The sequence below is a fragment of the Rhipicephalus microplus genome, chromosome X (assembly GCF_043290135.1).
Source record: "Rhipicephalus microplus isolate Deutch F79 chromosome X, USDA_Rmic, whole genome shotgun sequence".
Classification (NCBI taxonomy): Eukaryota; Metazoa; Arthropoda; class Arachnida; order Ixodida; family Ixodidae; genus Rhipicephalus; species Rhipicephalus microplus.
The window spans coordinates 219,721,648-219,737,841 of NC_134710.1; the positions used below are offsets into that span (position 1 = coordinate 219,721,648).

A 16,194-nucleotide genomic window follows, 5' to 3' on the forward strand; every position below is an offset into this window, starting at 1 on the left:
CTTCACATTCTAACACAGTGCAAAGAATTAGACAAGCTAAGAAGACAACACTTTCCATTACCCTACCGACAACAGATACCACTGCATCCTGCAATGTTCATCGGTAGGGAACCACTTTTTAGTCATAAATCATTGTTAGCGTTTTTAAAAGAAATTCGTACTTTTCATATCATATACTCAGGCATTCCGTAGCACGACCTCTTGAGAGAGGTCTCCGCTGCGGTGGCTACATCCAACAAAGCACTTGCCTCACGGCCCTTGGACGCAAGGATGTGAACGATCGAGGCACTAGTGCTTATGCCATATGTGCCCACTATGGTTTTTATTATCACAAACTTTCGTCATTCATTAACACCACACACTTTTCATGCATGCTCATGATTTTATTACTTCTATGTTTTTACCCGCCTTAGGGCGAGGAATTTGAAGGCCCTTATACAGCCGCTAATCACAATCATTGTTCACATCTCTTGCCCCAAGAACTGGCGCTTTTTGGCCATCAAATGGCCCTTGCGTCACAAAGCACCAAACATCATCATCATCATCATCCTTTTATTGAAGTCTCATCTGGAGTTCCCCAAGGAAGTGTGATTGGTTCCTTGCTTTTTCTTATTTATATTAATGACTTACCCTCTTCAGTCAATTCTAAAGTTAGGCTATTCACTGACGATTGTGTCATTTACCGTTCTATTTTATCTGAAACTGATCAGCAATCTCTATAATCCGATCTTGTCTCTTTAACTTCGTGGTGCACAGCATGGCAAATGACACTAAATTCTTCAAAGACTAAGCTAATGTGTTTTACTAAAAGAACATCCCATATTCCAACGTCTTACTTGCTAAGTAATACTTCAGTGGAGCTTACGACCTCTTATAAATACCTTGGGGTTAACATTCAGTCTGACCTGTCATGGCATCCCTACATTACCGTCACCCTTGCTTCAGCCAATCGCTCACTCGGGTTCCTTAAACATAACTTGCAACACACTACCTCGCTCTTGTGTAAACTGGCTTATATCACCCTAATCCGTCCTAAAATGGAATATGCGTCGGCCATTTGGGATCCCGGTCAAGACTACATTATCAAAAACATCGAAGCCCTGCAGAACCGTGCTGTACGTTTTATTTTTTTCTGATTATTCACGTCATACCAGCGTCACTTCATTGAAACTTTGTGCCGAACTGGAACTCTTATCACGTTGCCGTAAAATTGCTCGCTTATGACTACTTCATAAGCTCTACCATCACACATGACTTCACGAGGACTTCTTTAGGCCACCCCCTGCCATCTTTCCGTGCCGCGATTATCCCTTTGAAATCGAACGCTTCCCTTGTCGCACATTTCATTAGGCTAGATCCTTCATACCGCGCACAATAACCGAGTGGAATGGCTTACTATCAAACATTGCGACCGTCACCGATATAACTGTATTTCAGAACCTAGTAAACATGAGTGCAAACGTGTGAACCTTTTGCAGTATTCTCCCCCTCTTTTTTCTGCAAACTGTGTTTTCTGTATAAACTGCGTATGTTCATGGTTCGTGTTATTTTTTGCTGTGTTTGCCTAATTCAGTATTTCACACGTGCTATTGATGATGTTGTTATTCCTTTATGCTTTAATGGCACATGTGCTTGTAGTAAGCTAGATTGCGTTTTATTGTACTCTTGTGACTCTATTTCCTTCCTTGTTTAAATCAATTTTAAAATATTTTTATAGTTTCAATATTGTTTCACTCACATTATTTATTCTGATTATTTAAGACTATGCGGTAAGAATATTGACCTTATATTTACTCTAATCTATTTAGCAGCTGTATAGTGTTTAGTTTGCATGTTTTCTGGCCCTATTAATCATTTCATGTACCTGTATGTGTTATAGCCCCCCCCCCCCCCACCCTATGTAATACCCTCCTGTAAGAGGGCCCTTAGGGGTTTTCTGAATAAATAAATAAATGAATGAATAAATAAATAAAAAAAGGGGCACTAAAAGTAACTATAAAGAAGTCGACGTTGAAATAGCATTCCAGAAACCTCGTAGTGTTACTTTCGTCCCAAGGAAAGGCTTATTTCGAAATAAAATCTTGTTTTAGTGGTCTGCATTGGGTTAGCACACTTCAAATTACCCGCTTCAAAAAGCGGAAGGTCTTATGTCACTGTTGCTGTGCACAATGTTGGCCGGCTTTACTGCCAACTCCTGACACTAGCAGCAGAACGAAAGCCGCGGGAGCCACAGCAGCACCAACGGCCATCAATCAATTTCTTGCCATTGGCTCGGAAATGACAGACGTGTTTTGGTTCAACTGGGCCTCACTAGATGGCAGGGCCTGTCCAGTTTAACCACGTGAAATTGAATTTTTGAACCACTCGAGCCAATCCCCATAGTAACGTCTGGCGATTCTTTTTTCCATGAATCAAAATGAACAAGCAGCATTTTATTGCGTCGCTTGATGCACGGAAGGTTCTTTATTTAGTGCAGCTAGATCGATCACTAGTGAATAATTGTAGGCGGTTCGTCGGCTGTCATTGGAATCATTTTGAGAATGGCCTACTATGGCCATTTATTGTTTTGTGCATTTGTCTTAATTTCTCGGTAAGTAGGGTACTGCTGTTGATAATATTGTCGTTTTAGATATTGTCGTACATTGAGCTTTCACTCTGACGTAAATTGTTATTTGACTTTAGTGTCTCTTTAAGCCACCTTTGCCACTGTACACTGGTGTTCTGCGAAAAAGCGTAATGAGATAAGGAAGGGCTGTTATCAGTAGTCACGGAACACAGCACATTTTGTTCATTTATTCATGTGTGTAAATGCCGCATGATTGTGAGTACTAGCATAATTGCTGTTGTCTAAAAAACTTACTGGCAATCATTTGGAGTGGTGTATGACATTTCTTCAGCCCTAAGAAAAAAAAAAAACTGTGAGCCAAGTTTCTCCCCCCCCCCCCTTCCCTCCCATCTCTACTCCATTTTACGAATCTTCCGAATTTCAAAGTCGCCTGCTTGGCAGAGCTACATATGAATTCGCAGGGTCTGTTAATGGATTTGGCAGGTACAGCAAATGTTAATGTGAACTTTCACTGTTTGCTCAGTTGGGTGGTTCAAAATACTATATTTATTGAAATAGCAGTGGTCATCTTCTCTCTGCTCTATTTAGATGATGTTTAATCGCTTGTCCATATATTTTTTGTCTAAATGTAAGCCTTTTTATACTGCTCCAAATTTGGTTTATTGCAAATTTGTTTTTTTATTCCCTGCAGCCTGCTCTAAATTTGGTTTTAGTGCTCCAAAAGTAACATTTTACTGCTCCTAAAATTGCTCCAAATTCTATTTTGGCTGTTGCACACCTGTCACATGCATTGATGATTAATGAGCAGTAAACAATGCTAAAACAAATGTATCCAGAATGATTGCAATTATTTGCTTCTGTTTGCATCATGGTAGCACAAAAAAAACTGTTGTATAAAAAATGAGAAAATTTGCTCCTCTTACTAGATAATTTGTGGTATTTGGTTGTAGCTAAGGCTGTGTGTGTTCGTAAAAATTTTATAAAAGCTAGAAAAAATATTAGAAACACTTGTCCGTAAACTATTTTATAGTTTTTAGTATGTATCCGGTAAACATTGTTTTGAATAGCTAATGTGTTGTTTGGTTCTTTATCAAAAGGGCATATTTTAAGTGGTCATTGATTCATTAGCCTGTTTTGCCGATATGTACACTGTGCCTCATGTCAACAGTATCTCGTAGACCGCACCCATCACACATTTCACAAAGGGTTTGTCCCACATGGGGTGAGAGACATTAAGATATGTTGGGCACACCGGGCAATCGTGAGGTAACATCTTCATATAAGGTCCCTTGATGGTACTGAGGCTTGCCAGGTGACACCGAATATAGGGACTTCATACAGTACTGTTGCATCTATTGCCCAAGCTTTCAGGTTTTAATACGCACAAACATGGGTTTTTTGTATTCAAGTATCTGTAGTTTTGTGTGAATAGCATGGCATGGCAAGTACGTCATTTTGGTCTAGGCCTCAGGGCAAAAGCCTCCAAGCTAAGCCGGTGGCTCTGCCCATGTAAGCACCAGTGGGCCAAAGGCTTTCCTGATAGTCGTGAGCTCTCCAGACAGCTGTGTTTGTGCATTCAAACCTAGCAGACTATTAAAATACACTGTGTTCTGATGCTTTAATGTCCAGGTATAATTTTATTCAAGATATTGGGGGTATTGAGAGTAATGCAAAATTAACTCCAAATTTCAGAGAATTTGAGATTGGTGAATAATAAGCTCCAATAAACATGTTGAATTTTCACTAAGAAGTGAACTCTGAAAAACACCCTCTGGATTTCAGTAAAAATAAACTATTAAAACATGGAGCCATGGCTGTAGTCTTTAACATGCTTGTTAAGGCGATTTACACTCAAACCTTGATATTACAAAATTGCATATGACGAAATATTCGTTTTAATCCTCTTAATGGAACTCGAAGGGGCAACAAAATTTGTTCCGTTTATGAGAAGTTTCATTTAAGCAAAGCCCACAAAATGAATGTAATATGACTTTATTTGAAGAGCACCAACTGTGGCTGACTGAAAAAAACAACATTTTGAAGTATACTACTATAGTTGATCAGAAAAAAAAAACTTTTCTAATATTACTGACTCGGAAAAAAGGAGGTGATAACAGTTTGCTTGGCTTTGTTCAAGCACAAAGTAAGAGTGCATGGCTGTAAGGCTGGGCAGGAAATCTGAGCCATCATTGTGTTAAAAGTAGCACTGCAACAAGATAACAGCATCTCTTGCTGTACTGTCCGCCACTGCAATGGGCTCAGGATCACACACCATCTCATCACCACTTCAGCACGGGTCCTCATCTTGAACTGCAGCAATAAGTTCCTCAAGACTGTCCGACGTTTTCATCAAGTGTTTCATAGTCCACTCGCGTGAAAGAAGTAGACTGTGTCATCTGACTGAAGAAAATATCAGCCTCCTCAGCCTCGGCAATGTTGTCTTCGTCATCTGGAAGGGCTTCTTGTCTTGAAAATCCTGCATGGTGGAAGCACCTTTGCACAGTTGACATTTTCACGCATTCCCAGGCATTGGTTAGAATGTGGTGAGCTGAGAGTAGATCCACATTGTAATCTTTTTCTTGTCTGCACAAAGAAGCATTCGCTGGTGGACTTGGCGGCAGTAGAGAAGCTTAAAGTTTTGAATTATGCCCTGGTCCATCGGTTGAATGATTGCAATCGCATTTGGTGGCAAGAACTCTTGGTTGAGCGATTTGAGTCTTTCGACTTGAGCCGTGAGCAGGGCATTTTTCAACAGTAAAAATAACCTTCCTGTTCTGGTGGGTAAATGTTCTATCCTCTTCGCGCAACCGTGTCTCGAAGATTGCTTGTGTCATCCAAGCTTTCCCGTTCTCATGGTACGTGACAGGCAGCGTGTGCACACCCTTGAAGCAGCGTCGGTGCTTTGATTTTTCCATGATTAACATCTTCAACTTTTTGCTACCGTCCATGTTGGCTCCGACTAGCACTGTAATACGATCTTTGCTTCGCTTTCCTCCCGCACAGGTTTCGCCCTCATAAGCAAGAGCCTTTGTAGGAAGTGCTTTGTAAAACAACCCCATTTAATCAACATTAAACACGTCCCGTTGATCGTAGGTGTCCAAAATTTTTTGCAACCTTCTCTGTTGCCAGTGACTACAAATATCTTTATATACAGGCACACTTTCTTCATAAACTGTCTTAAAGACAAGACTATGTTTTTTAAAATGGCTCAGCCAGCCATCGCTCATGTTTTTTAAAATGGCTCAGCCATCCATCGCTCTCCCGGAATTCCTCGATCCCCATTCGAGTAGCAATCTCTTTGACCTTCTCTTCCAAAATGGGGCCGCTGATCGGGAAGTTTGCACTGCACGCTCGCTTGAACCGGAGGAAAAGAACATCTTCGATTTCTTTGTATGTTGTCGTTCTCATCTGCATTCTGTCCGTAGTGAAGTTCGCAAGCTTTACAGCTTCTTCAATCTGTCCTTTGTTCGTGAATATCCTCGACAGCGTGGACTTGGGAATATTAAACTTTTTCGCAATATCCGTCTTCGAAAGGTCGTTGCGGTCAAGTTCTTGAATGATTTTTACTTTCGTTGCGAGCGAAAGTGCATTGTGCTGCTGTTTTTTTGGTTCCATCTCAAGTTCACGACGAGACGTCGATCACTGCTCGGCGTGCACGGACTTGCGCGATCGCTGTATTGGCTTGGCTAGGCTTGCTTCAGTATGCCTTATGGTTGCAAGACTACCATGGCCATTTCCGTCATTCATAGATATTTGCCCGCTTTAGTTTCATTTAACCGATGAAATGAATGAATGAGTGAATGAACTTTATTTAAAGTCCCGTAGTCTACCTGGCGAGGGGGGGAAGAGGGGATTAACCCCTGACCCTTCCCACTCTTCGTTGATTATGATGGCGGTGCCTCAGGTGACCGCTCAAAGTCCTTGCACCTGGGCAATATCTTCAGCTTGCCTTAACCGATGTAAGCGAAAAAAAAATGTTCCGATGACCCAAAACATTTATCATTAAGTATATAGGGGACTAACCAAATGTGCCTAGATAGTTTCGTGTATGCGACTTTTCCGCGTAATCAAGTTTGGCTTAATGGGAGTCCACCGTAAATGAAGAATAGTCTTGCAAGAGGTATAGTATTAGGAATGTACCTTTATAACGAATTTTCAGATATAGCAAATTCATTTTAGTGTAACATGCAACTTTTGTTATAATGAGGTATGACTGTATATTCAAACTCGTGTGATGACTGTGGCTGTTGATATCTTTTGCAGTGTTGTAATGGTTACGGTACTTGGCTGCTAGGCTGAAGTTCGCGAGTTTGATCCCAGCCACGGTGGTCGCATTTCGATTTAGGTGAAATGCCAGAGGCCCGTGCACTGTGTGATGTTAGTGGACATTAATGAACACTAGATGGTCAAAATTTTGAGCGTCTTCCACCATGGCCTGCCTCATAATCATTTCATGGTTTAGGCATGTACAGCTCCAGATAATATTATATCTGGTGTATGGTATAACAAGAATAACCTTTCCCTGAATACCTCAAAGACCGAATTCATGAGTATATCTGGCAAAAGATTCATTGTGTTACTTCCATATTCTGTCAATACCATGTCATTATGCTAGGTTTATGAGTTCGATGATCTTGGTGTTCTTTTGATAGCATGCTAAATTTTTCTGCTCATGCTAAACGTGCTGCCATGCTAGACCTTCATTCTCTCAGCTGTGTTTGCAGAAGCTCTCAAGAATTCAGTTTTTCTACAGCCTTCCTCAAATTCTACACTGAAATAGGTCTTTCTGAAATTGAGTATGCATCTGTGATCTGGACTGGCATTGCTGAATTCAGCAGTAATTTTATTGAGTGAGCCCAGAAAATTTCATAAGCATCTACAGCCATCGTTTCGCTAGAAATGACTCTGGATCTTCTTCTAACACTGTAAGATTATCATTGCCTTCACTTTACTGCCGATGATATTGCGCTGACCTGTAACTTCTTTAAAAGCTAGTTCATGGTATGATATCCTGCCCTTTACTTTTCAGTTGTAGTATTAATTTTTTATTTTACATAAGTTTACCAGAAAGAATTGACCATTTCATATACCTGCCTACTTCATCCAACACCCAACGTTCACAGAATACAAAGTCTCGATTCGCAATGCCCATAGACTGTTGCGCCATCAAGTGGAATTTGGGAGCATAGTCTCAGAGATGGTCAGTATGCAGACGCTTCCTTGTTCGGCTCTGCTAGCCTCAGTGTTAATGCGTTAGCTCGAAACAAACATTACCACTTTGCTCGTTTCCTGCATAAATGAACAATCCGTAACCTCCGGTACACGATAAATTTGATTCGTCCTTTCTTGCGAGACGGAAATTTTCATGAAAATACATGGCAACTCGCACTTTCAAGGATAGCCCTCAGAGTACACATATCATCTTCGCAAGGTTTTCTGTAGCCACGTAGGCTAGTTAACTGTTATCTTGTAACCTATTTAGTGAAAACTCACCTTTTTTCTACATGTATATTGCATTCGTGATTGCTTTTGTTGTGCATAAATTCCATAACATTGTACGTGGAAAGCCACATGGGCTCGCAATTTGCTAAAATTGGCCAGCGCTGCGCCCCTTGTTTTCGTACATTTGTAGATCGATGGCAGCACACTGCAAGCGATTTGCTTGTTGACAAGATGACGAAATGTTCTCCGCGCTAGAGCTGTGCAGCGCTGTGTCGCGGCGCGGTCGAAGTTTTCAGAGCGGGCACGCTGCCGCCGCCACTGTGCCATAAAGGCAACGCGGTGCCGGCACGCCACAATTCGTCGTTTTTTTTTATCATGCCGCGGCGAATGCGCTAACCCCGTATAATAAGGTCGCACAATGCCATACAATTTTGAAGGTTCTGGTCACACCGGTCACCCCGCTTTTACCAAAATAACCAAAGCCAGTGAGTGTTTTCGCATCACAGTGTCCTCAGTGATCGGCAAATGCACGGCTGATGCCGATTGAGAAGGCCACAGGTTCAGCGTAAAAAATCATATAGCCAAACCTAGAGTGAAATCTGGCTGGAGTGTCTACGCTAGTAGAATTTGTTATTGGGCTCATTGAAAAAAAAATCAATTTGAGCACAAACACATGACACATTCACACACACACACACAGTGTTGTGCGTGTTTGATGCCTGATTGTGTGTGTGCGTGAATGTGTCGTGTGATTGCGCTCAAATTAATTTTTTGAAATGTCTACGTGAGGCACGCGAGGCTGATTGAGCGGCGCTTCGATCACCATGGCTTGGAATCGAAAAACCCAGCCTCCAAAAAACACATGACGACCACAAACCCCAGCATGTGTGGTTGTCGTATTTGTCTTCTTGTGTATGTGTTTTATGAATGCTGAGTTCCTAGATTCCAAGCTATGTACCAACAGGCTAGACACCAGACTCTTCAACCAATGGGATTGATGTAAAATTGAAGCTTCGTATCTGCTTTGGGTGGATTTCATTCTTGGAATTCGCAGCGCTCGCTCACTGAGATTAAAACAAAGTGACATCAACTTATTCTCAGTAAAGACTTGCTTCATTCTTCCAAATATAAAGCTGATTGCAGGAACTCTACGTAACCTCGATATTGACCCAAAACTGGGACAAATTCAATCGAACTGGGGTATTATACACTGCTAAAAATTCTTCTCGAGGTTAGGCATTAGCAAATAATGAAGAAATATTTTTTAATGGTGAAAATAAACATGGGTATTGAACTCGGAATATGCATCATCAATTTATGGAAATAAAAACATTGCATAGAACAGTAAATAATAAACTTACTTTTTTATACCAACGGCAGGCACGTGTGCTCATGAGCAGAAAGATCGTGAAAGTGATGGTTCGTATACAACAGACCTCTCTCTCCGCTGTAAAGACCATTCATTACATAGCAGAACAGATCTTTTTAACGCCGAGAGGTTCAGCAGATCATTGAGGGGCGTTCACGTAGCTTCGTCGTCGTTTTTCATCTACGTTGAGTGCACCTAGGGAAGACGTAGTTATGCCCCGCCGCGGTGGTCTAGTGGCTAAGGTACTCGGCTGCTGACCCGCAGGTCGCGGGTTCGAATCCCGGCTGCGGCGGCTGCATTTCCGAAGGAGGCGGAAATGTTGTAGGCCCGTGTGCTCAGATTTGGATGCACGTTAAAGAACCCCAGGTGGTCGAAATTTCCGGAGCCCTCCACTACGGCGTCTCTCATAATCATATGGTGGTTTTGGGACGTTAAACCCCACAAATCAAGACGTAGTTATACAAACAATTAAGTGAAATTTATGCAGTTCCCTTGGTAAATTTCTGATTATGTATTATTGGAGATCGGTACGTGAATGTTACTTTGCCAAAAATATCAAATACCAATCGTAAATATGCAACGTTGCCTAAACCTGAAAAGCTAGCATGCTCCCGCCACTTTCAAGAAGATAACGTTCCTTGCGCCGCTCCCCGACACACACATATACGCACACTTGTGAACACTGTAGGCCAGGTGAAGCTGCTGTGGGCAGAACCAAATTGAAACTGAGAACACCCATAGGCAGTTCGCTAAATAACGCAATTCGATCCCAACTGTGTACTTCCCATTATTCTCACAATAGTTGAACAATCGCACCACTCGATTTCCTTCAAGGTTATAGTACGAATTTGTATGAGCTTCAGCAAGAGACAGGAGCAAAAAAAAAAAAAAAATCACTGCCCAAGCACTCCGTACATATGGTTAACCAGCGAAAGCCGAAACGTGTGGTTTCGGCGTGTGGTTTCGGTGTTCAGCAGTGGGTTGAACCCGGCGTTGCACTGAAGCCTTTTGCAATTATTGGTTACATGTTGTTGCCTCTTAATGTTTTGCTTGGTCTACTACAGTGTTTATTTCACATGCTTCACATTGTGCTTCACATGATGACAATCATGGTAGAGTGTAATTAGCGGTTCAATACTTTCAGATTGCGTTAATCGCATTGGTTGTTCTCGAACCACAGGCGGTGTGGAGAGTTTTATATTTATTTATTGTAGTAAGCACTATCTTTTGCATATTATGGTGTCCTTTAAACGGCATTTTTTTTTTCTACTGCTTCTATATGAGTCTTTCATAACTTCTATGAACAGATGAATATATCTGCCGGCTTGTACGCTTTATTCCCTTGGCATTTACGCACGGAAATAAATTAGTGCATAACTAAGAAAAACAATCAGTACCATTGTGTCTGATTCTTTGAGCAAACGAAATCGTCATATAGGTGGTGTGATGCAGCTCTCTGCCTCCTGCCGCTCCCCCCCCCCCCTCCGAAAAAAAAAAAAAGAAAAAAACTGATGCCTCCCTGAAGTCAATTGAGCAATGTATGCAGATTATGCATGAAAAGTTGTTAATATGATTTGATATATATATATATATATGTGTGTATTGCATAAATACTCTAATAATTGTGTCCTTCATACCATCTTTTCTTTGCTTTGTCACCACGGTAACCATTGCTTTGGGGTCACTGTGGCATAAAGCAATTGGATGGGCTTAGACATAAGCCACATTCTTGCTGAGCGTCAGATAAATACATGAGAGAGGACATGCGAACGTTACATTCCATTGAATGCAGCACCACACGAAATCTCACGCTATTGTTCATCCGTCACCGGGAAGCTTTATATAATGTTACCAGTTCTTCAAACAAAATACGTTTGGTTATAGCGACTTCCCGTCACCTTAGCGCACGGTCACATGTTGTGCTGCATGCCGACACTTTTTCCTTGCACCTTATTTTTCAGTACTGGGTATGTGCACGCTAGTCATGTCAAAAGGTATGCACAACTGCTTGTAACGCCACTAGGACGATATTGATGTCATAAGAAACTGAGGCACAGACATTGGTGAGGCCAATCCAACCCTTCCCGATGCGGCAGCGTTTGCTCCCTTCCCTAGCGGAAAGCTCACAAGGTGCTTCTTTATATCAGAGGCTTCTATCCTGGCGATGGCGGTTTTCCCTGCCCTTATCAAATTCTTGCCAAAAAGGGCAAGGGACATCACAGGAAAATGAAGGTGGCTTCCACCGCCATATTCCAGAGCCACAGAACACCATCAAAGCGCTGCGCTGAACCGCAGAGGACTTTAGCAATACAGAGCTTTGCTCAAGGAGACAGTCCATAATTCCATGGTATTGTCTTCTCCCCAGTCTGGAGTATTAATCCCTCCTTCCTTTCCGCACCGCGCCGCCGCCAATCCTACGAGTCCCGCGTCAGTCATGCGCCGCCGTCGAAGGTTAAAACACCGGCGTGCCGCCGCCGGCCATTTCGATACCGGTGCACAGGTCTACTCCGCGCCCAGATAAACGTGGTGACACACTGTTGTTGGTGTTGTCAAATCGGTGGAGGGAATTCCTGAAAGGAACCATCTTGATTACGAGAATTTTTTGCTGGAAGTAGAAGGCTGTGAACAAACTGAGAGTGGCAGCGACGGTGAACGATCACCTGCTAACTCACGAGATGCGAGTTGCTCTTCCCGTTTTCTAATGTGTTAATGACTTCTTCACACTCGTTAGTCACTTTGATTGTGTTTAATATATCATATCCTTCAGCGAGGTCAAAATAATGAAATCATAGTTTCTCTTGTGCATTGCATGTAGTGCAATTACTGTGGACATGATGGAGTGCCGCATGCTGCCAACATGCTCAAGCACGACCAGCGAACCGAAATGGTTAGAGCGATGAAACATGCAATTATGGCTCCAATCCATGCATCTCTGCCACCTTCTCCTGTACTACCGGGACCTTCCAAACGGTGTTGTTGTTGACAAATTTCGCAATTTCGAAGTTGTGAAAAGATTATGTGCATGTTCATTCCGAAATTCGTATTTTGATTGCGCTGACGGAACCTGCAACATCCGTGTGCAGTAAATGGCATGCGGCTACAGTTTGAGCATGACTGACACAAGTGCTATTTCATGTGATGTTCAATGCTTGTGTTCCATTGAAGAAGCAACTCCCATGTTCCTGACAGAGCAAGTGATGATGATGGGGTTATAAGTTTGCAAACCATCACCGCGTTAATCATTTGGTCACTTGCAGCAGTGATGTCGCTACTCGCTAGTCGCCTACTGCTGTGGCAGATCCGTTAGGCAGGCTCGGTACATACGACCTCGGAGTGCTGTTCAGTTGATACGTCAATTCTAGTTAGTGCAGTTTTCTGTAGCATGCACAGGATTTCACAAAGTATCGTCCGTACATGGTAACGGAGCTGAAATATATCATATTTACTCGCATTATCCTCATACTTTTTTTGGCAGAAAACCGATGCAAAGTGCGAGAACCACGCGAGGAAAACTTTTTACGAAAACGTACAGAGCGAAAAAGGAAACGAAGTGGCCGCAAATAGGGATTCTCACACCAGCAACTAACAGCAAGCTTTGAGAAGTAGTAATTAAAACTTACCTCAACAATAAAAGCACAGGTTCAACACAAGGCAAGATTTATTTGAGACACAAAAAGTGCAAGCAAATAGCCAAGAATTCGAATACCGTACGCAAAGCTTGTGGGCATTGCGGGCGTACCGTTAGCGTTTGTCACTCAACAGGAGCCTTCAAAAGGTAAGCGTAGGACGTCAGTATTGGGCTGATGGCTATTTAACATAATCGTCTGCAGTTTGCTTCTAAAGAAATAAAGTTTACCATCAATTTCAGTTTTAGGCACACGGCAGGCCCAACGCGTCTTAGTGGCTTTCAGCTGCTGTCACCAGTAGCGAACACAAAACTCGTAGACTCCGAAGGGCCTGCCAGCGACCCTGTTGCCATTGTTTAGTGCATGATCTATCACTTTCAACTTGAAAGCAGCCGTGTAGCTTCAGTATCGCCCCATATCATGGCAAAATTACCGAAACAACATACAAAACATGCTGCAATGCGCACTTGCCACTTTGGCTTGGCTTGGATTGAATCTCTGTGCAATAATAGTACGCTTGATGCTTAAGAGATAGCGCCAGATAGTGCGCGCTATCATCAGTGGCTGGAACGAGCAGACGACATTATTACAACAGTTTTCGGGGTTGCGATAATTACTTGAGGAAACAAAGAAATCAATTTTTTGTTGGGCAATGGGGGGGGTGCGAGCATTATGCAAGTGCGAGAATTACGCGAGTAAATACGGTAACCGTTCCACCCTGCGGCAAATATCCAGGTGGTGAGGGTCCCTAATTTCAGAAAGTATCTTGGTCCCATATACATTTCAGTTCAGCTCATGACTTTATTCGGTGAAGGTGACACGGTTCATATGTCTGCACATGGTATCTGTTCCTATGCTAAAAAACGGTAGACATACGGGTTGACCCTCCTGCGGGCGTCATCTTGAATCGTACAGCGCACAACTTATAGTTTGTAGGTATTGCGAATAATGTTAACTTTCTTGATCTTCATATTTTTAATAGTCCACAGTCACTGTTTTTATCTGAGCTTTGCACTGTCTTAACAATTTTTCATAATGTGCAGATTCTTCCTTTTTTTCATCTTTCACATAGTTACACATGTTCCACATTATTTGTCACGGCCGATTCATGATTCTCGTCTTCTCTTTTTATTCTTGCAATTTTGTGGCGATTTCGTTTTGTCTGTGCATTCTTGCTCTATTTGATTTCTTTTTCTGGAGACTTTCCATATTTTATTGCTTATTTTTTGTTTTATTTTTGTGTATGCCTGCACAAAGACCTTATGGTTGTTCCTTGGCATGTTGGTTGGTTGGTTGGTTGGTTGGTTGGTTGGTTGATTGATTGATTGATTGATTGATTGATTGATTGATTGATTATGTGGCTATTGATGCCTTTTGGCTCTTTAACCCAGGCTACCCACTTGGTAGAGACAGAGCCGGTGCTGATGTCCTCCAGGCAGTCAGGGGCTACGTGAGCAATTTTTTTTCCTGCCGCTACTGTGCTACCCACTTTAGCACGATGGCAAAGAATTTGGACTCTGAGGTGCAAACCTCACATGATGCTGTGCTCTGGCTGTGGCGAGCACACAACAAAGTTAATGCACGGCTGGCTGGGGACATCTCAGAGGACCCGCTACACCCAAAGCAGCCCTTTCCTCCACGTACACTGTGCAGCGACTGCCACGAGGGCACCCAGTGGAATGAGGAGCGATCACTCAACTTCCTGCTGCACTTCTATGCATCTCATGGCCGAGTGCCAGTCGGTAGGTCTCCCTTGGTTCCATTGGTGCTGGGGCTGCTTGTGCTTGCCCTGATGGCCGCCATGTGTGTAAAGCGGAGGCTCTGCCTCACTTTCTGGAAAGCACTACACAGGTGGCACAGGCTGCCTACTCAGTACTCGTCATATGCTGCACGGCTAGCTTAGCGGATATAAGGTACACACAAAAGCCCCTCCTCTTTTTTGGCACAAGAGAATTGTGTGATTAGTAGCTCACTCTCATACCCCAAAGTATGTATAAATGGCTTCTGCTTTCTATGTGCATCCGTATGTGCTAAAATACGTATACTTAAGGGCTTTTGTGGTTGACCCTAAACAAGTGTTAACTGTCAGTCTAATATAAGGGGACAGTATAGGGAGATATTATTTCATTTGTAGTAGTAAGTTACCACTTCACAATATATAGAAACACCACTCCTGCCTGTCTAAAACAGTGGTCCTTACCTATGAATGTTTTGGAGATCCTTTGTGAACCTGTGGAGGTGGTGAAGAGACCCCTTGCAGTGAGAGAAAAAAAAAGGGGGGGGGGGGGGGGGGAGTCACAAATCAATGCAACATGCAGTGTGAAATAGGTGCCTTTTATTTCTCCCTTGCAAAGAATGGTCAATGCCAATTCAGTCTCAACAGCTTGTCATTAAGTTGTGTGGTCTGCTCGACCTGTTTTTAGCTATGTTTGCTCATGAAGTTTACGAGCCTGGAAAATACATGCTCAAGTGCATACGTTGTAGGAAACTGCTGGGAAAGCTTTACAGAACAAGGCAACATAATTTTCCAGTGGAAACATGCACTGCTGTTATACGGTGAAGCGTACCGAAATTCAGGGGAGCCTCTGTCGCAAGATATAGTGTGCCTCCAAAAAAAACAATTTCTTTTTTTTTGTTTTTTCGAGACTGGGTTTGGCCGGTCCTCATTTGAGAGCGACTGATCTAGAAGGTACTTGATAAGCCAGCAAAGCTACAAGGAGGAAAGACAGTTTGCAGTGCCACCTTGAATTTGCTGCACCAGCTCACCTTGACATTATAGAGTTTGGCAATGCCTGCTAGGGCCTATGTAATTTTTAGCAGGTAAAATGGACTAAATTGTACTCAAAAAGACCCATAAATTATGCACTCTAGGAGACCCATAAGTTATGCATGACAGGCTTCGAAAACTTTTATGCAGCTAGCATGACTAAAATAGGAAAGAAATATTCTAAAATATGTGGTGTCACATTGGTGTATTGGCATTGTGGTTTCGGAAATTTTAAAATTTGAGTACCTTCATTTGCTCTTTACTAATGAATTTTTTATTGTGAAATTGACTGTAGACTTCTCATTAGGTAATTTTTCAGAAGAAACTGATTGAATGCTTCACTTTAGTGTGCCTTTAAGTCTGAAAGTACTCATTGCCTAAAGTTTTGCTCTCTGATGTATTGCTCAAACACTTGTGCATAAAT

The 16,194-nt window shown here is 42.4% G+C and overlaps 1 protein-coding gene across 4 annotated transcripts in view; it reads left to right on the forward strand.

The window, feature by feature from the left end:
- LOC119187725 (sulfhydryl oxidase 1) overlaps positions 1 to 16,194 on the forward strand; it is a 142,767-nt gene that overhangs the window by 94,916 nt on the left and 31,657 nt on the right. For all 4 annotated transcript variants that reach the window (XM_075878670.1, XM_037435804.2, XM_075878672.1 and 1 more), the window contains one exon: positions 14,395 to 14,745. In XM_075878670.1, the coding sequence (XP_075734785.1) occupies positions 14,395 to 14,745 (351 nt within the window). The remainder of the gene's footprint in view (positions 1 to 14,394; positions 14,746 to 16,194) is intronic.